This window comes from Dermochelys coriacea, chromosome 3, assembly GCF_009764565.3.
Source record: "Dermochelys coriacea isolate rDerCor1 chromosome 3, rDerCor1.pri.v4, whole genome shotgun sequence".
In the NCBI taxonomy this organism is placed as follows: Eukaryota; Metazoa; Chordata; order Testudines; family Dermochelyidae; genus Dermochelys; species Dermochelys coriacea.
This window is the reverse complement of record NC_050070.1, coordinates 17,209,807-17,231,636: the sequence shown is the minus strand read 5'-3', so window position 1 is coordinate 17,231,636 and position 21,830 is coordinate 17,209,807. Positions and strand designations below refer to the sequence as shown.

General features: G+C 41.8%; 1 protein-coding gene across 1 annotated transcript in view; it reads left to right on the top strand.

Moving 5' to 3' along the window:
* LOC119853485 (protein eva-1 homolog C-like) overlaps positions 1-21,830 on the top strand; it is a 260,289-nt gene that overhangs the window by 40,657 nt on the left and 197,802 nt on the right. The window contains exon 2 of the mRNA XM_043510156.1: positions 15,960-16,174. Within this exon, the coding sequence (XP_043366091.1) occupies positions 16,094-16,174 (81 nt within the window). The 5' untranslated portion in view covers positions 15,960-16,093. The remainder of the gene's footprint in view (positions 1-15,959; positions 16,175-21,830) is intronic.

Sequence of the window (21,830 nt, the reverse complement as noted above, 5' to 3'; positions counted from 1 at the left end):
TGGAGTGGACAAACAGGACCTCTTCCTTCTAGCCCAGGACAACTCTTCCACTCCTGTTTGTCCGCTCAGCACAATGTCAATGATGTTATCGGTATCAATGCTCTGCATATAAAATATGTCGGAAAGTTACAACAGTTTATAGCGCATCTTAAAACCATGCTTGTTTTGGGGTCATCTGAACTCAAGAAATAGCATCTGAATAACTTCTCTGATAAAACTCTTATATTCCATTGTCTCAAAAACGATCTCAAGGAATTTTATCTAACTTAAAAATTCACTGTTTAGAAGAAATACAAAATTCTACCCAGCTGGTAATTTGTAAACATTTATAAATGCTTGGAAATAGGGGGTTAGAGTTAAAAGATCTACCCTCTCCACTGTACACAGAGCAGTATTATTGATGGGGAAGTCGATTGTATTTACTTAGTGTGTTTCAGAAAATGGAAAATCAATTGTTTCTAAGTTGATAGGTCTATGCCAATAAAACTAATTATTTAAATTAAATGTATCCTGGCATAATGTATTCATATTTACCGCTGGTGAAAAGTTTTTTGTCAACTTTCATTGGCAAAAATAATTAGACTTTTTTTTCAAAGGAAATGAACATTTTCACAAGACGCTTATTTCTTTGAAAATATTTGGAGATTTTTGGGTCAAAAATGGAACAAATTTTCATTTTGTTTAAAATTAAAGATTTTTGGTTTGGTTTGTCTTCCTCGTTCTTTTGCCCCACTTTTTTTGGATGGGGTGTGTGTGGCGCGTGTGTGTGGGGGAGAACCTGGAAAACCAGAAACATTCTGTGTGGGTTTTTTTTGTTTTGTTTTTGTTTGAAAACTGACACAATGAAAACTTCTTTGTTCAAAAATTCAGAACATTAGAATTTTTGTTCAAAACTTTTTCACAGAATAACTTTTTACCAGCTGTGTTCATAATGTAGTTGAAGATGTCACCTCTATTGAGTAGGCAGGTAACAGACAGATCCCAGCACCACGTCCACATACCTGTTGCTTATTCTTCCATAAGCTTCTGCCACTTCTCCTCATCAGGCTCAATGATAATAGGTTCTGAGATCCTGATTTCAGTGGGAATTAAGGATGCTTGGCACCTTGCAGGATTGAGTATATAGATTCTATTTTATTGGCTATGCACATGCATGAAGAAGTTTGTTCTCTTTAGTTTTATCCAAGAGAAAGTTAAGTGATGAGGTGACTTGAGCACAGTCTAACCAAGGAAGAGATTTCTGACAGCCAGGGCTGGCTCCAGGCACCAGCTTTCCAAGCAGGTGCTGGGGGCGGCAGTTAGAATGGGGTGGCAGTCCATGCCCCGTAGCAGCAATTCAGCGGCAACTCCGCCGCTCTTCCCATCGCAGCAGCTTTTGGGCGGCAGCTCCACCGCTCTTCCGTCCGGGTGCAGCAGCAATTCGGCAGCGACTGCTTGGGGCGGCAAAATTAGTAGAGCCGCGCTTGCTGACATCAGATGGTTCTTTAATCAAGCAGAAAAAGGTATAACAAAATCCAGTGGTTAGAAGCTGAAGCTAGACAAATTCAGATTGGAAGTCCAGGGACATTTTTAAAATGTGGGTAATGGATCAGCTTACCAGGGATATGGTAAAGTCTCCATCACTTGCAGTCTTTTAGAAAGATTTCCAATCTTGACTTTAAGATATGCTATTGCTCAAATTGAAATTAGGGTCTTGATGCAGAAATTTATTGGGTGAGGTTCTGTTGCATAGTATATGATCATAATGATCCCTTCTGATCTTAAAATCCTATGGAATGCACACTAATGTTAGCAGTATCCAGAGTGTATCTGAATTGAATGTTTAGAGTTTTTTTTTTTATGTAACACGTTTTTATAGCACACGTTGATAGAGGATTTTTCTTAGTGAAGGGAAAGGATGCGTTCTGATGGCTGATCAGGTGCTGTATGTCGCCAGGTACACTGTAAAATCAGTTTCATCGTTTGCTGCACACGTTTACGACATGAGAATCAGGAACTACATTGCAAAACTGAAATTTTACTTCATGGAAACAGGTGAAATGTGGTTACCATTTTGAAGAAAAACCCCATAAATCCGTAAACACGCATTTCTAATGATGTACACATGTATGCTGTATTTTTGTCCTATCTCTGGCTGTGAGGGGAAAAACTGCTGTTTAATTCTGTTCTTTTGTAAGCTACTCCATCAGTTACTCTGGTTTCATAGGTTTCAGAGTAGCAGCCGTGTTAGTCTGTATTCGCAAAAAGAAAAGGAGTACTTGTGGCACCTTTAGAGAATAAGGAAAAGCTGTCTCTCTTAGAGCAAGTAGGCAGCAAGGTAGGGCAACCACATCAGGATGATAATGTCATGTCATATCAAGTGATATCTGTAAAACGATACATAATATGCTCTATGAAACTTTTATTGTCCCCCCAGCTAACATATGTCCTAGGTAGTTAGAATTGGCTTTTACTTGAGAACTGAGCAGCAATTCTCTGAAGAGGACGGTTTGCACGAGTGAAAATGGTTGTTGGGGGAACTGATAAAATTTCTGGTTGGTGTAGAATTTCTTTCCTCAACCTCTGTTACAACCAGCATAGAAGTTTGTGTTCGGAGTCTGGTGGAGAGAGGTTTTACTAATTTGCTGCTGATTTGCTAAGAGTCAGACTCCTGCCCTGAGAAAAATCCCATTCAGTGTGGTGATTGAAAGGGACATTTCCTCTATTTTGTTGTAATTGACTCTTGTTTACATCTTCTTCCTTGGAATGTGAAACCAGCTATAAAACAAGAGACCTTTGAACCAAACGGAAACATAATTCATCATGCCTACAGATTGGTTTATTTTAAGTAAGTTGTAGCCTGCAAGGAACAATCCCTCCCTCTTCCTCCTCCTCTCCCCAAAAACTACAAGTGAAAGGTGTGGAGCCCATTGCGTTATTGCTACCCTAAATGTTCAAAAATCATCAGATTTAAAATGCGATTTTTAAAAAAATTGGTGTCCTTTTTTTTTTTAATTTGCCTTCTGGTTTTTGACCATTTAGGGTGCATTCAGGTCACATTTTCAAGCTTTTCTCTTGCACAGTGAGGGCTAGAAACTTTATTTTTAAAATGAAAGTTGAGGTTCTCGCTTGATTACTTCTCTCCAGCTTTAAGTGAAACCTGTAGTTTAGTGAGACATAATAAAATCACCAAGAGCTGGCAACGCCGCAAACTATGGAAAGTATTGACAAGCATTAGAACAGTGGTTCTCAGAGTTTTGTACTGGTGACCCCTTTCACATAGCAAGCCTCTGAGTGTGACCCTCTCCCCCACTTATAAATTAAACACTTGTTAAAATTTATTTAACACCATTATAAATGTTGGAGGCAAAGCAGAGTTTGGGGTGGAGGCTGACAGCTCGCAACCCCCCATGTATTAACCTTGTGACCCTCTGAGGGGTCCCAAACCCCAGTTTGAGAACCCCTGCATTAGAAGCCAAATTGAACAGATCTGACAGTGGCCTCCCCAGCAGGCCTGTTTTTCATAGAATTGTAAAATCATAGGACTGGAAGGGGCCTCAAGATCATCGAGACAAATGGTTCTCAAACTGTGGGTTGCGACCCCATTTTAATGGGGTCGCCAGGGCTGGCTTAGACTTGCTGGGGCCAAAGCCTGAGCCTGACCGCCTGGGCCCAAAGCCCGAGGGCTTCAGCCTGGGATGGTGGGACTTAGGTTACAGGCCCCCTGCCTGGGACTGAAGCCCTGGGCTTCTGCTTTGTTCCCCCTGCCCAGGGCAGAGGGACTTGGGCTTTGCCCCTCTCCCCCCCCAGGCTGGTAGAGCTTGGGCGGGCTCAGGCTTTGGTCCCACCTCCTGGGGTCATGTAGTAATTTTTGTTGTCAAAAGGGGGTCAGGGTGCAATGAAGTTTGAGGACCCCTGATCTAGACCATCCCTGACAGGGGTTTGTTTAACCGGCTCTTAAAAAAAAAATCTCCAATAATGGAGACTCCACAACCCCTGGGTAACTTACTCCAGTGCTTAACCACCTGGACAGTTAGGAAGTTTTTCCTAATCCACCCTGGCTGCAATTATTATTATTATTATTATTATCCACTATTGCTTCTTGTCCTATCCTCAGAGGTTAAAGAGAATAATTTTTCTCCTTCCTCCTTGTAACCACCTTTTATGTACTTGAAAACTGTTATCATTTCACATCTCATTCATTCTTCTCTTCTCCCAGACTAAACCCAATTTTTTCAATCTTCCTGCAGCGGTCATGTTTTCTAGGCCTTTAATAATTTTTATTGCTTTTTTCTGAACTTTCTCCAATTTGTCCACATCTTTCCTGAAGTGTGGCACCCAGAACTGGACACAATACTCCAGTTGAGGCTTAATCAGCGCAGAGTAGAGCAGAAAAATTACTTCTCGTGGCTTGCTTACAACACTCCTGATGATACATCCCAGAATGATGTTTACGTTTTTGGTGATGTTGGTGGTTTTATTTTTTTGTTTTGTTACACTGATTCATATTTTGCTTGTAATCCACTGTAACCCCCAAATCCCTTTCTGCAGTACTCATAGATTCATAGATTCATAGATACTAAGGTCAGAAGGGACCACTCTGATCATCTAGTCCGACCTCCTGCACAGCGCAGGCCACAGAATGTCACCCACCACTCCTATGAAAAACCTCACCCATGTCTGAGCTATTGAAGTCCTCAAATCATGGTTCAAAACTTCAAGGAGCAGAGAAGCCTCCCTCCAGTCAACCATGCCCCATGCTACAGAGGAAGGCAAAAAAACCTCCAGGGCCTCTTCAATCTGCCCTGGAGGAAAACTCCCTCCCGACCCCAAACATGGCAATCAGCCAAACCCTGAGCACATGGGCAAGATTCACCAGCCAGATACCCAGGAAAGAATTTTCTATAGTAAATCAGATCCCATCCATCTAATATCCCATCTCAGGGGATTTGGCCTATTTACCCTGAATATTTAAAGATCAATTACTTACCAAAATCCCATTATCCCATCATACCATCTCCTCCATAAACTTATCGAGTAGAATCTTAAAACCAGATAGATCTTTTGCCCCCACTGCTTCCCTTGGAAGGTTATTCCAAAACTTCACTCCTCTGATGGTTAGAAACCTTCGTCTGATTTCAAGTCTAAACTTCCTGGTGGCCAGTTTATACCCATTTGTTCTTGTGTCCACATTGGTGCTGAGCTTAAATAATTCCTCTCCCTCTCCTATATTTATCCCTCTGATATATTTATAGAGAGCAATCATATCTCCCCTCAACCTTCTTTTAGTTAGGCTAAACAAGCCAAGCACCTTAAGTCTCCTTTCATAAGACAAGTTTTCCATTCCTCGGATCATCCTAGTAGCCCTTCTCTGTACCTGCTCCAGTTTGAATTCATCCTTTTTAAACATGGGAGACCAGAACTGCACACAGTATTCTAGGTGAGGTCTCACCAGTGCCTTGTATAACGGTACTAAAACCTCCTTATCCCTACTGGAAATGCCTCTCCTGATGCATCCCAAAACTGCATTAGCTTTTTTCACAGCCATATCACATTGGCAGCTCATAGTCATCCTATGATCAACCAATACTCCAAGGTCCTTCTCCTCTTCCGTTACTTCTAATTGATGCATCCCCAATTTATAACTAAAATTCTTGTTATTAATCCCTAAATGCATAACCTTACACTTCTCACTATTAAATTTCATCCTATTACTATTACTCCAGTTTACAAGGTCATCCAGATCCTCCTGTATAATATCCCGATCCTTCTCCGAATTGGCAATACCTCCCAGCTTTGTATCATCTGCAAACTTTATTAGCACACTCCCACTTTTTGTGCCAAGGTCAGTAACAAAAAGATTAAATAAGATTGGTCCCAAAACCGATCCCTGAGGAACTCCACTGGTAACCTCCCTCCAACCTGACAGTTCGCCTTTCAGTAGGACCCGTTGCAGTCTCCCCTTTAACCAATTCCTTATCCACCTTCTGATGTTCATATTGATCCCCATCTTCTCCAATTTAACTAATAATTCCCCATGTGGCACGGTATCAAATGCCTTACTGAAATCTAGGTAAATTAGATCCACTGCATTTCCTTTATCTAAAAAATCTGTTACTTTTTCAAAAAAGGAGATTAGGTTGGTTTGGCACGATCTACCTTTTGTAAAACCATGTTGTATTTTGTCCCATTTACCATTGACTTCAATGTCCTTAACTAATTTCTCCTTCAAAATTTTTTCCAGGACCTTGCATACTACAGATGTCAAACTAACTGGCCTGTAGTTACCTGGATCACTTTTTTTTCCTTTCTTAAAAATAGGAACTATATTAGCAATTCTCCAATCATTCGGTACTATTCCTGAGTTTACAGATTCATTAAAAATTCTTGCTAATGGGCTTGCAATTTCAGGTGCCAATTCCTTTAATATTCTTGGATGAAGATTATCTGGGCCCCCCGATTTAGTCCCATTAAGCTGTTTCAGTTTCGCTTCTACCTCTGATATGGTAATATCTACCTCTATATCCTCCTTCCCATTTGTCATGCTACCATTATCCCCAAGATCCTCTTTAGCCTTATTAAAGACTGAGGCAAAGTATTTGTTTAGATATTGGGCCATGCCTAGATTATCTTTAACCTCCGCTCCATCCTCCGTGTTAAGCGGCCCCACTTCTTCCTTCTTAGTTTTCTTCTTATTTATATGGCTATAGAACCTTTTACTATTGGTTTTAATTCCCTTTGCAAGGTCCAACTCTACTCGACTTTTAGCCTCTCTGACTTTATCCCTACATCTTCTGACCTCAATTAGGTAGCTTTCCTTGCTGATCCCTCCCATCTTCCACTCCCTGTATGCTTTCTGCTTCTTCATAATCACCTCTCTAAGATGCTTGCTCATCCAGCTTGGTCTACAACTCCTTCCTATGAATTTTTTCCCCTTTCTTGGGATACAGGCTTCCGATAGCTTCTGCAGTTTTGATTTAAAGTAATCCCAGGCCTCAACTACCTTTAGATCCATAAGTTCTTCAGTCCAATCCACTTCCCTAACTAATTGCCTTAATTTTTGAAAGTCAGCCCTTTTGAAATCAAAAACTCTAGTTGCAGATTTATTTTTGTTAATCCTTCCATTTAGTTTGAACTGAATTAGCTCATGATCACTTGAGCCAAGATTGTCCCCTACAACCATTTCTTCTATGAGGTCCTCGCTACTCACCAAAATTAAATCTAAAATGGCATCCCCTCTAGTCGGTTCAGCAACTACTTGATGAAGGAATCCATCAGCTATCGCATCTAGGAAAATCTGAGCCCTATTATTATTACTAGCACTGGTCCTCCAGTCTATATCTGGGAAGTTAAAGTCTCCCATGATCACGCAGTTTCCATTAGTATTTACTTTATTAAAGACATTAAAAAGGGCTCTATCCATATCCAAATTAGATCCCGGAGGTCTATAGCACACCCCAAGCACTATCATAGGAGAGGCTTTACTAGTTTTCTTCCCCAATGTAATTTTTGCCCAGACAGACTCTCTTATCCATTGCATCGCTTCTTATTTCTTTACATTCTAACTCATCGTTGATATACAATGCTACTCCACCCCCTTTACCTTTGTTTCTGTCTTTCCTAAACAGCACATACCCTTCAATACCTGTAGTCCAGTCATGACTACTATTCCACCATGTTTCTGTTATCCCTATAATATCTGGTTTTACTTCCTGCACCAGTAGCTCTAGTTCCTCCATTTTGTTACCTAGACTCCTCGCATTGGTGTACAAACATCTTAATTTTTGCTGTTTGGCCTCGCTCACATTTTGTACCCTATTAGGCACAGTCATTCTACAGCCAGTATAACTTATTAGACTAGTATCCACACCGCCCTCGCTCCTTATATACATTCTCCTAACCTTGGCTGTATCCTTTCTTACTTCATCTTCTTCCCTCTCAATGCTAAAATCTGGCGTGGAGATTTTCTGGACATCTCCCATCCATCTCCCCCCAGTTCCTAGTTTAAAGCTCTCTTTATCAGTTGTGCCAGCCTCGATCCTAGAAGTCTATTTCCTTCCCTACTCAGATGAAGTCCATCCCTAGAGAACTGTCCTCTGTCTGTGAATGCCTTCCAGTGGCCATACATCCCAAAGCCTTCCTTATAGCACCACTGCCTAAGCCATCTGTTGACAGTCATAATCTTGTCACACCTTTGTTGCCCTTCTCTAGGAACAGGAAGGATCCCGCTAAAGATCACCTGAGCCAATTTCTTTAAGCGTCTTCCCCAGCCTACCATAGTCTCCCTTGATACTTTCCAGCGAGAATCTGGCTGTATCATTTGTTCCCACATGAAGGATAATTAGGGGATTCTTTCCCGCTCCCTTGAGGATCCTTTTCAACCTCAGGTCTACATCCCGTATCTTAGCACCCGGAAGACAGCACACCCTTCTATTCTCCTTCCTAGGCAGTCATTTCCCATTTTGTGTGCACGCAACTGATTGTTCCTTCCTAAGTGGAGTACTTTGCATTTGTCCTTATTGAATTTCATCCTATTTACTTCAGACCATTTCTCCAGTTTGTCCAGATCATTTTGAATTTTAATTCTATCCTCCAAAGCATTTGCAACCTATCCCAGCTTGGTATTGTCTGCAATCTTTATAAGTGTACTCTCTATGCCATTATCTAAATCATTGATGAAGATATTGAATAGAATTGGGCCCAGGGCTGATCATTGTGGGACTCCATTCGATATACCCTTCCAGTTTGACTGTGAACCATTGATAACTACTTTCTGGGAATCGTTTTCCAACCAGTTTTGCACCCACCTTATACAGCTCCATCTAGATTGCATTTCCCTAGTTTGTTTATTTGAGCATAAGCTTTTGTGAGCTACAGCTCACTTCATCGGATGCATTCAGCTGCATACATCCGATGAAGTGAGCTGTAGCTCACGAGAGCTTATGCTCAAATGAATTTGTTAGTCTCTAAGGTGCCACAAGTCCTCCTTTTCTTTTTGCAAATACAGACTAACACGGCTGCTACTCTGAAACCTTTCCCTAGTTTGTTGATGAGAAGGTCATGCGAATCAGTATCAAAAGCCTTACTAAAGTCAAGATATACCACATCTACCATTTCCCCACCCCCCATCCACAAGTCTTGTTACCCTGTCAAAAAAAGCTATTAGATTGGTTTGACACAATTTGTTCTTGACAAATCCATGCTGACTGTCCTTGCTGACTTATTATCTTCTAGGTGTTTGCAAATTGATTGTTTAATTATTTGCTCTGTTATCTTTCCGGGTGTTGAAGTTAAACTGACTGGTCTGTAATTCCCCAAGTTGTCCTTATTTCCCTTTTTATAGATAGGCACTATATTTGCCATTTCTCCTGTCTTTCATGACTTTTCTAAGATAATTGTTTATGGCTCAGTTAGCTCCTCAGTCAACTCCTTGAGTACTCTAGGATGTATTTTATCAGGCCCTGGTGATTTGACATCTAACTTGTCTTAAAAAAAAAAAAGGAGTACTTGTGGCACCTTAGAGACTAACAAATTTATTTGAGCATAAGCTTTCGTGAGCTACAGCTCACTTCATCGGATGCATTCGGTGGAAAATACAGTGGGGAGATTTAAATATATACATACACACACACACACACACACACACACACACACACACACACACACACACACAACATGAAGCAATGGGTTTTATCATACACACTGTAAGGAGAGTGATCACTTAAGATGAGCCATCACCAGCGGGGGGCGGGAAGGAGAAGGAGGAAAACCCTTCATGGTGACAATCAAGGTGGGCCATTTCCAGCAGTTAACAAGAACATCTGAGGATCAGTGGGGGCTGGGGTGGGGGGGAGAAGTAACATGGGGAAATAGTTTTACTTTGTGTAATGACCCATCCACTCCCAGTCTCTATTCAAGCCTAAGTTAATTGTATCCAGTTTGCAAATTAATTCCAATTCAGCAGTCTCTCGCTGGAGTCTGTTTTTGAAGTTTTTTTGTTGAAGGATAGCCACTCTCAGGTCTGGAATCGAGTGACCGGAGAGATTGAAGTGTTCTCCGACTGGTTTTTGAATGTTTGAATGCTGGGCAAAGAATATAGTTGGATAGATTAACAATATTGCTGGGTGGGTTACGGGAACCACTGTTGTGGCCCCTTGTGGCATGTATTAGGAACAGTATCCATCAGGAACAGTATCTCCGATAATGTCACGGCTAACCTGGTGGCTGAACTTTGACTTTGTCCTCACCCATAACTATTTCACATTTGGGGACAATGTATACCTTCAAATCAGCGGTATTGTGATGGGTACCCGCATGGCCCCACAGTATGCCAACATTTTTATGGCTGACTTAGAACAACGCTTCCTCAGCTCTCATCTCCTTATGCCCCTACTCTACTTGTGCTACATTGATGACATCTTCATCATCTGGACCCATGGAAAAGAAGCTCTTGAGGAATTCCACAATGATTTCAACAATTTCCATCCCACCATCAACCTCAGCCTAGACCAGTCCACACAAGAGATCCACTTCCTGGGCACTACGGTGCTAATAAGCGATGGTCACATAAACACCACCCTATATCGGAAACCTACTGACCGCTATTCCTACTACATGCCTTTAGCTTTCATCCAGATCACACCACACGATCCATTGTCTATAGCCAAGCTCTACGATATAACTGCATTTGCTCTAACCCCTCAGACAGAGACAAACACCTACAAGATCTCTATCATGCATTCTTACAACTACAATACCCACCTGCTGAAGTGAAGAAACAGATTGACAGAGCCAGAAGAGTACCCAGAAGTCACTTACTACAGGACAGGCCCAACAAAGAAAATAACAGAACGCCACTAGCCATCACCTTCAGCCCCCAACTAAAACCTCTCCAACGCATCATCAAGGATCTACAACCTATCCAGAAGGATGACCCATCACTCTCACAGATCTTGGGAGACAGGCCAGTCCTTGCTTACAGACAGCCCCCCAACCGGAAGCAAATACTCACCAGCAACCACACAGCACACAACAGAACCATTAACCCAGGAACCTATCCTTGCAACAAAGCCCGTTGCCAACTCTGCCAACATATCTATTCAGGGGACGCCATCATAGGGCCTAATCAAATCAGCCACACTATCAGAGGCTCGTTCACCTGCGCATCTACCAATGTGATATATGCCATCATGTGCCAGCAATGCCCCCTGCCATGTACCTTGGTCAAACTGGACAGTCTCTACGTAAAAGAATAAATGGACACAAGTCAGTCGTCAAGAATTATAACATTCAAAAACCAGTCGGAGAACACTTCAATCTCTCCGGTCACTCGATTCCAGACCTGAGAGTGGCTATCCTTCAACAAAAAAACTTCAAAAACAGACTCCAGCGAGAGACTGCTGAATTGGAATTAATTTGCAAACTGGATACAATTAACTTAGGCTTGAATAGAGACTGGGAGTGGATGGGTCATTACACAAAGTAAAACTATTTCCCCATGTTACTTCTCCCCCCCACCCCAGCCCCCACTGATCCTCAGATGTTCTTGTTAACTGCTGGAAATGGCCCACCTTGATTGTCACCATGAAGGGTTTTCCTCCTTCTCCTTCCCGCCCCCCGCTGGTGATGGCTCATCTTAATTGATCACTCTCCTTACAGTGTGTGTGTGATAAAACCCATTGTTTCATGTTCTGTGTGTGTGTGTGTGTGTGTGTGTGTATAAATCTCCCCACTGTATTTTCCACCGAATACATCCGATGAAGTGAGCTGTAGCTCACGAAAGCTTATGCTCAAATAAATTTGTTAGTCTCTAAGGTGCCACAAGTACTCCTTTTTCTTTTTGCAAATACAGACTAACACGGCCGCTACTCTGAAACCTAACTTGTCTAAGTAATTTTTAACTTTGTTCTTTCCCTATTTTAACCTCTGATCTTACCTCATTTTCACTGGTGTTTACTATGTTAGATGTCCAAACACTGTGAACCTTTTTGGTGAAAACTGAAACAAAAAAGTCAGTTAATACTTCTGCCATTTCCACATTTTCTGTTATTTCCCCCCCACCCCCCATTGAATAACAGGCCTACCCTGGCTTTAGTCGTCATCTTGCTTCTAATGTATTTATAGAATGTTTTCTTGTTACCCTTTATGTCTCTAGCTAGTTTAATCTCATTTTCTGCCTTGGCCTTTCTAATTTTGTCCCTACATACTTGTGTTATGTGATTATATTCATCCTTTGTAATTTGATCTAGTTTTCACTTTTTGTAGGATTCTTTTTTGAGTTTCAGATCATTGAAGATCTCCCAGATAAGCCAGCAGATCTTAATAGCGTCTTTCTTTTGAATTGGCTGGGATCTGTTTTCAGATACTTTCAACCCACCAACAAGTTAGGCTAGTAAAGAAAAAATGGTTGTATAAACTATATTCCCATCAGCAACTTGCAAAACCCTGCTAATAATGACTTTGTTTTTATCCTGAAGGTTGCACATTTGTGATGTAGACATTTATATTCCAGTGGATAGTGAGCAGTGAATACTGGTAATTTACACTGCAACGGGCAAGGGAGATAAGAGGATTGAATGAATAACTTTCCGCTCAGATTTCTTTAGACTGCATTTATCTACCTACCACCAAATTCTATGCACCAGTTAACACCTATTTGATATTGTGTGTCATCCTGTATGATTAACAAAAGTGGTCCCATGCAGATATCCAAAAGAGATTCCCCAACACTATGAGGGGAAAGAGGAGAAAGTTTTCTATTTATAATGTGTGCCTATTATCTAAGCAACACTGAAGTCCCAAGATGCTTGACAAGGGCCATGCTTTTATAAATTTCAATCAATGAACAATTCATCAGCAACTCACTCACCCTTTGAGGTTTCTACACAGTGATCAGCCAAGAGATCACCCCAGTACTGCCCAGACCCTGATGCTAATGCTGAAATCAATCCAGATGCTCATTTTCCTAACCCCAGAATGCAGAAGAGTACGCCACTGGATAAGGAAAAATTTGCATTTTCAAAAGTGCTTTCACTGAATTGGGAGTAGGTTAGGCAGATGGGGAAGAGGAAGAGAGAGCGAGCGAGAGCATAACGACTATCTACACACCTAGTCCTTTCTGCTCTGCTTGGGAACACAGACAGGCGGGTGGTCCATCTATTCCAGTATGCCCTTTCTGACAGTGGCCAGTGCCAGATCTTCAGCAAACATGCTTTAGTTGTCATTAGCCAGTCACCATCAAAGGGCTTAAACGATAGTTTTTATTAATTTGAGCTTGAATGAACTCGTGGTGTTCTGTTGCCAAAGGAAAAAAGGAGTAATAAGTTGCTCTAACATGTGATCTGCACTAATTGTGGGGATTGAAAGCCATCCTGATTCTGGATATATTGACACAGGAGACATGCTGAGGGATGGTTGCTTTGAGAGACAAATCCCCTGAAGCAAGGGGAGTCTTTACTGAATCCCGGTAACACTTTCCTTCCCCACAAGTATACCAGAAGGCAGGGAGAAGTCTGAAGGTGGATTGATAACTTGGAAACTAATTTTTTTTTAAAGTTTTTGGTTTTATTTATTTGTCTTATTCGATCACCATGCTTTGAGTGCCCGCTGGAGGGAGAGCAGCTATCCATCAGACTCCAGCGTGCATCAGGACAAAGCAATCACCATGGTGCAGGATGCTTGCTCTCTGAAGTAGGAGACATCATTGAGCAGACCCAGTTCATTTTACACCAACAGAACTTCCTCAGACTAGGAATAAAAATGTTTAATTTTAAAACAGTGCTCTTGCCTCTGGTCTTATGCAGCCAGGTAGCTTATTCCAGCCATTGGTTGCATCCCAGAAGCCTTTTTTTTTTTAAAGGCAAATTTTGCTCCTGCTTGAAAGTTAATAGATAATTTGAGCAAAGGGGCTATTTGGAGTATATTTTGAGATGTTACGGCAATATAATTGTTTAATAATAATAGTAAAAGATTGGGGGGGGAGTATCCAATACCCTATAATCAAAGCTAAATGGTGGGGCCGAGCTACATTGTTGCTTTAACCCCCAAGGTCCCTGAGGAGGAGTTTATTTGTTCTGGGAATCTTGTGCCCAGTTTGACCTCTGACCCATTTCAGCATGACAGCCTGCTTACTGACTTGTCTATCCTGCTCTATAGTTGATAAGGGAGGGGGACTGTGGGAAATTCCCACAAAAGGGACCACTAGGATCATCTAAATCATTTATATGATTTTTTTTGTGTGTGAAATCTATCACTTTTCCCCCCAGTTTTGAACATTTTCAAAACTTTTTTTCCTCTCCCTTCCTAGGTTTTTGTTTTTCCTGCTGCCTTGCCCCTCCCTCCCCTCTTTAACCTTTATCCAGTTACCACTGAAAAGGTTAGAGAAAAGGGCAGGGAAAGGAAAAACAATAAACAAGAAAAGGATTGGGGTTGTTTTGGTTTGCTGGACAGCCGGTCAGACTCCTGCCCTCCTAATAAGGGCAGGTTTCGGGTTCCATGCTCAAAAGTGCCAGCACTCAGTCTCTGTTGCAGACAGTCTTTCTCCCTGCTGTTACTTGGGATGGGAGAGGGGCAGATGCTGGCTGCAGAAGAAGATGGCTCTCACTGTGGGGGCCAGCTGAGAGATGGGGAATGGCTCCCAGGAGAAGAAGGTAGCGGTGGGTAGAGCTCACTACAGGTAGCAATCCTGACCCAGTCCCCTCTTTCAGTGGATGTAAACCTTCACAGGTTTCTAGACACAGCACCTCCAGTTGATTAGGGTAAACTGTAGTCCCAATTTGCTTAGGACAAGGACTGGCTAGTGTATTAAGCAGAGCTGTATTGACATGGGGTATGATCTTGAGAGGTACCAGGTAGAACTGGGGAATGGTTTTTCTCCCCCCCCGCCCGCCCCATCCTGTGAAGATTTTCAGAGTTTTCCTTATCAGGATGAAACTGAGACCTTTCCAAGTTTTTCATCAGAGAGAGACACACCAATTTCTGATTAACCAACAGCCTGATGGTTAGGGCACTCAACCTAGGATATGGGATACCCAGGTTCGAGTCCTTGGCATGAATCAGGCAAGGAAGGTCCTCAAACCTGGCTCTGTCACGTTCTCGGTATGTAACTCTCTAACCACATGGCTATTCAGGGGTGGGTCTTTTCTGCTGATTTTGACCAGAGCCCATCCTGAATGGGAGAAACCTTTATCAGCAAAAGTCTAATTGAAATTGGTACATTCCTGCTGCGAAAAGTTTCAATTTTGACAAATTGGCAATTCCTGACAGAAAACCTGTTTTGTTGAAAATGTCCCTGACTAGCTCTAGTACTGAGTATTCATAACTCTCATTGATCTCAGTGGTGGCTGAGGGCAAGTATCGCCTTTCTGGGTCAGTAGCAGAATGTTTAGCCCTGAAGCTTGAGTGTAGTGGATGCAGAAGATGTTGTCATGGTGACTTCTCTGTGATGATCCTCTCAGTCACTTTCACTTAGTGTAACTTTAATGAGACTCCATCCCTGGAGTTTGATGGATAAATGACCTATTCTTAGTGCTTTTACTCTGATCTGTGATGTGGTAATGTCTCCTTGAGAAAGATTTTGTTCTGTGGAGCAGCTTCCTTCTAGAAACCCAGGAAACTCCATCTAAGAAGGGAGAAAACAAACTTTTCGTGCCATTGGTTTTCTCCCTTTTTAACCAAAGAAATTAAAATACAGTTTTGGGAGAGACAATGCAATTTCGTGGTCTGAGTGCTGGACTAGGAGCCTGGAACTCCTGAACAGTAACCTCAGTTCTGCCATGCACGTTCTCAATGACCTTGGGCAAGTTACTTAATCTCTGTGCCCATTCCCTAGCTGTGAAATGGGAGGAGATGACACAATCTACTTGACTGCAGTGCAGTGAGAGTTAATCACTGGATTTGAGTTAATTAGTGTCAGCACTGTGTAACTAAGAATGATGATCAGTGACAGGAAGCTAATGGCTCTTGTCGTTTTTTTTGGGCAGGCTCTATATCAAGAGTGTTAAAGAATTACAGTGACCATGCCTGCGATGGAGAATATGTCTCCCTGAGATGCCCTCACAGAACCACCATCAGCATCCAGTCTTCCTTTTATGGCCGAATTGTGCCAAGTCATCAGATGTGTCCCTCCCGATACCTACAGTCCTATGCAACTTTAATTAAGGAAGATGTTGCCTGTTCAGCTGGTACTTCCCTTCAGGTACTGCATGCTAAATTTCATCTCTTTAATTCTGGGTTTCATCTTTCCCAGGCCATGTCTTGTGCTTGATGCCACTTAGATCTATGCTGTAAAAATGATCATGCTGGGTAACGTTGGCCATCTGCCACTGTGAGAACAATTAACTATTGGAGCAGCTTACTAAGGGCTGTGGTGGACTCATCATCATGGAAAATCTTTAAATCAAGGTCTGATGTTTTTCTAAAAGATATGCTGTAGCTCAAACCAGAATTGAGAGAAGTCCTATGGTGTTACTCCAGAGGTCGGAATAAATGATCAGGTGTTCCTTCTGGCTTTATAATCTATGAAATTGTTAATTTATAGTTAATTTATAAAAAATAGTTTGTTCTTGCAATGTAGATGGGACCGAATTACGTCTCACTGGGATATTCCTGAATTTTGCTGCAGCCTTTGACTTTAGTGATCCAGGAACATGTCTAAAACACAAATATATTGCCAGACCAAACTGTGTTTTAACTGTGTTGGGGGATGGACTACCTTTTAATTGGCCCTCCCAACATGGTAGTTTTTCAGTGTAGAAAGGACTTCCTATAGTGTTAACTTACGTTTTGTTTTAGGGTCTTTTATTTTAGTTGCTTGAAATCCAGGTAGAATCTTTAGTTTACTTTTTCTCCTGTGCTCACAGGGTCAAATTCTCAGCTGATCTAAATCATCATCAGATAACTGAATCATAAAGAAGAATTCTGCCCAGGTGACAGTAGTTAGTTTTAGTCACTCATTTGTATGGAAAAAAAACTATCACCAGTATCTTCTCTTTAAATGTGTGTGACTACCACAAATCAAAGAACCCTTTGTACATTTAAATAGGATTGGAAAATTCAGATGTTGAAACCTACACTGATGTTGTTGACTTCTGTTGTTGACTGCTCATGAGCATAACATTCAGTAAATGTATCAGTCTTTCCAGGATCAGGGATTTGGATTGCAAGCTTTTGGGGACAAAGACCTGCACTTTTATTTGTGTTAAGTGCCCTGCATATTTAAGGCTGTAAGTCCATAAGAATTGTTACAGCAGGACAAGGAATGATGCATCTATTGTACAAGAAACCGCTTTGTTCTAATCTGGCAAATGTCCAGTGTCCCCAGAGAGCTGCTAATTGTGGCATCTCCTGCACACAGGCACTTTTAGAGAAATTTACAGTTTATTTAAAGAGCTGATCTGAGTGCTTTTGCTCCTACATGTCAGTGGTAAATGCTGAAGATAAAATGGTGAGGCAACGTGTGCCCTAGAAGAAAATCACATGCTGACAGACTTAGTTGCTCTTGTAACACTAATACTGCATATCAAGTGGCTGGGAGTCTCCTTCCATCATGCCAGAATTTGCAGTAAAGAGAGGCTTTACCAGATGTGGTGGTGATAGCTTGTAACAAAGAGGACAACAGGCAGACACGCTGTGTGGGCAGGAAGATGTGGAGATTAAAGACAAAGGATTTTGGCCGAGGCCAACCCATCCTCCTTTTTATTTATTTGTTGCCAAACAATGCTTTTCAAAATCTGCTCAATAAGTTGCATTTGCATGCACAATAGATACACACATGTATTTAGTCCTTTCCCTTTTCTGCAAGTGGCATATTTAAGAAGTCTCCCCAGCGTCTGGACTAGCGAGAGAAGAGGAGAGACTTAATGTTTTGTTTTTTCATGCTGTGACTTTGCTTGCAGGAGCGATTTAATGACAATCTTAGGTGTTTGGCAGAGTTCTCATGGGATCATAGAAATATAGGGCCGGAAGAGACTTTGAGAAGTCATCGAGTCCAGCTCCCTGCACTGAGGCAGAGCCAAATGAATCCAGACCATCCCTAACACGTGTTTCTCCAACCTGTTCTTAAAATCCTCCAGTAATGAGGATTCCACCTCTGACCCTGCATCCTGTGGGCTACATGCTGCCCTTTGATTTATGCAGTCAGGTTCCATTGGCATTCATGGCGCTTTTGAGAGCAGAAAGCGTCCCTCTGGGTTTTTGAATGAGTGGTGTGCTGTCAGTCATGTATTATATGTGTGCGTGTGGAGCACTGAGTGGCGGATCCTGTAGATCCGTGGTTTTCAACCTTTTTTCATTTCCAGACCCCTAAAAATATTGAATGGAGGTGCAGACCTTTTTGGAAATCTTATACATAGTCTGTGGACTCCTGGCTGAAAACCACTGTTCTATGGTAACAACAATCTTTTGCGGACGCCCAGGGGTCAGCGGAGCACAGGTTGAAAACCACTGCTTTAGTGGATGAGTTTACAAAGTGACTGAGATTTAATTATTTCTATTTGCCTATTCTATTTCTATAAGAACGGCCATATTGGGCCAGACCAATGGTCCATCTAGCCCAGTATCCTATCTTCTGACAGTAGTCAATGCCAGATGCCAGTACAGTTGTGGTGCAAGCCAACCACTAACACTGGCCTGTATTCTGTTGCTTCTGAAATTCCACATAGATTATTTCTGATGGGGAGATGATAAATCAGTGTCCAGGTGCCAGTCAGGAATGTACTCAGGCACTATGGTAATGGGTGCAGAATACAAACATACTCAGTGTCTCCTCCTTGGCTCTGCAGAGCACCCAGGCAGTTGGAGCTATCAAGTTTTGCAGGGGGCCAAAAGTATGATGCGACAGCTGTGTCCTATTTATTGTGTCTCCTGGCCATCTCTTTTCCTGCTTATAAGTAAGTGGAAGAGGCAGTCAGAATCCTGAAACATTAAGCATCAGAGTATTAAATACAAATGTCTAAATTGTGCCCACAGAATAGATACTTCTGATCACCAATAGTAATTGTGTGCACCAAATGCAAAGTTCTATGGTTGGAAGAGGTATTTTCCTTTTTGCAGACATCTGTATAGTTACCACTGCATAGCCTTAGTAGAGTTGGTGAAACATATATTTTTTTTTGATTGGTGGCTGAATCGGGAAAAAGTGTTTTTTGGATTGATCTGTAATTGGAGCAATTTTTCTGTTTTTTTTTCTTGATGAAACAAAAAACCTAAATTCATTTCTGATTGATTGAAACACTTTATTTCCTCCAACATAGAATGTTTTGTTTCATTTTTGAGTGTTTTTTACCGTTTTTTGTGTTAAATCTAGATAAACTTAAAAAGCAAATGTAGTTTTGAAACAAAGTCAAAATGATTCATTTAGAAAATTTTGAAATGAAACATTTCAGCTTTTTGGGATTTCCCATCCTCCCCCATTTTTTCCAGACAAAACTATGAGCTGAATTCTTCCTGAATTTGTGAATAGTTTTAGGAAACTGAAATTGCATGTTTCAGTAAATAAACTATTCGCCAAAAAAAAATTCGCCCAGGTCTAGTCTTGCATGATAGGTTTCTTATGCCCATATTTTGCTTTGACAATATCGGTATCTATGTAACTCATTGGTGAATGCATGTTATGTGGCTCCTTCTGCCCAATTTACAGAGGATGTGAGTCTGTTAGTCTCCTGCTACAGAGACTGGCTCTTCAGATCAAGCTGTAATGACTCAAGGTTCTGTAGGTCCGTGGTTCAAATCTGAATGGTGACCAAGATACCAGCAATCGGTCACACCTATTTCTGAACTTTTGGCCATAACTGTTCCTTAATTTTATGTCTGCCATTGAAATGTAGCTTCCAAGTTCTAGGTCACTCTTCCCATGACAGTTTTTTTGCAGATTTCTGGACTAGATTCTGGACAGCTGGTGTAGGGGGTGGTATTACTTATTCTTCCTTGAACCACTAATGCAGTGATCACCTGAGGGATTAGTGGCCCATGTGAAGAGCATCTGGTGTTACTGCTGCCCTCTACATATGTGACAGCTGCCACACCAGGGACTGACCAAGAGATCTCCAGAGCTAAAAGCATGAGCTGCTACAACTTCACGCACAGAGGAGCCCCTGTAACATATACCCACCACTGGTAAAGGAGGGGCAGCTTTAAAACCCACAATAGCTCCACAAGTTTCCTTAGAGGGCTGCCATGTCAATGCAGTCTCTGGCCAGTCTCCAAGACCTCCATGCCCTCAGGGTGCCTTTCAGCCCAAGGCTCTTTCTGGGTTTTGCTGGTCCTTTCTGACTCCTGTTGTGTTGTCTTAGAAGATGGAATAACTGGGCCCAGAGAGTTCTAGGTAGCAACATGACCCGTCACGATACCACACTAAACAGTCAACATGGTTCAGGGTTTTAAAATCTCTGCCTGCTTCGTCCCATGGCAAACACATCATTAAATATCTTTTAAACCTTCAATTAAAGGTACAGGAAAGAAAGAAAAACAGTTAAAGCATTTGAAATGTAAAGTATTAAGCAAAGTTTTCATTTTAATAATATTCCTTATTCCCTTTCTCTTTAGCAGTAGAGTTTTTTAAAAGGAAAATAACCCTGGCTGGTGGTCTTTTAGATGGGATTAAAGATGGTAATAACTGTCCATTTTGGGGCAGAGAAGTTTGCTGAGATGGGTTGAAGCTGTTGTTGCTGTAGTTTCTAGATAAGACAAACACACAAAAGGGGAGAGAAAAGAAAAACAAAGATAGAAAATGCCGCTTCTGTCTCTGGTTCTGACTGTTACTGGCAACTGGAGAAACATAGGCCCAGCACAGTCTAATCAGACACTTTGGCAAACTTGTATCAGCATTGGGCTGCTTACGGCATTGCTTTCCTCTTTCTGGCCACAGGCTTACAGCAGTGTTGTAAAAGAGACAGTCTTGGCCAGCTAATACAGACACTTAGTAGACGGAAGGTAAAAAGAAGAGGTTAGGAAAGGGAAGAAATAAGCTGGTGAAGGAAAAGCATACCCAGGGGGAGGAGAGGAGATGTGGAGACAGTTTCTTATCCCAGATGGTGTTCAGAATTTAGCCAAAGTTGAGGGAGGTGGTGATATCCTCTAGGTCCTTCTCTCTGGCTCAGTCTGGTCAGGGCATCTCTCAGAATTAGGACAACAAAGGTCCAGTGGCACAACAGTGGGCCCTAGCTTTCCAGGAGATGGTGGGGGTGGTGATCGTGATTGTGAAGCTTGCTCTTTCCTGTCCATCTGTCTCCCAGTCAGCAATGGTAGTTCGTTTTATTCTCCCCCACAAAGTCTTCTCTTTTAAGGACCCCAAAAGGAATGATGGGTGTAAGAGCCCATACCTCATTATATTGTTCACCAGTTAAGTTTGATTTCTGACTCACCAATTTTGGTCAATTGACTTCCAGTTCCACGCTCCTCTTGTTTACCAGAGAATGATCTTAACACAGTCCTATCAGCGGGTTTTTTGTTTGGACTAATGTGGTCATTCTGTCCCTCTTGCATTTTTTCCCATCCACATCTATGGTTATCGGTTATTGTGACATTTTATGAGCTTTCACTCACTTTTCACAGTGGAGGTCACAGTTAGGATAAATTCATAGGCCCAATTATTACAATATTCTCCATACTAAATGGTAGAGTGTGGCCACTTTGCACCACTGCTTCCCATAATGGAAGTTCCCCCATCAGGGACCTCTGCCATGGTTTATGGCCCAATATCTGTTTCCAGATTCTGTTAGTGGCAGGAAATGGTGGATAACTTCAGCAATCTCAGGTGAATTGATCAATGTCCCATTTTTGTTCACAACCATTTTCAGATTATTTTGGAAGATTTCAGATGAAAGTAAATGATGATGAGATTTTGTGGGAAAAGG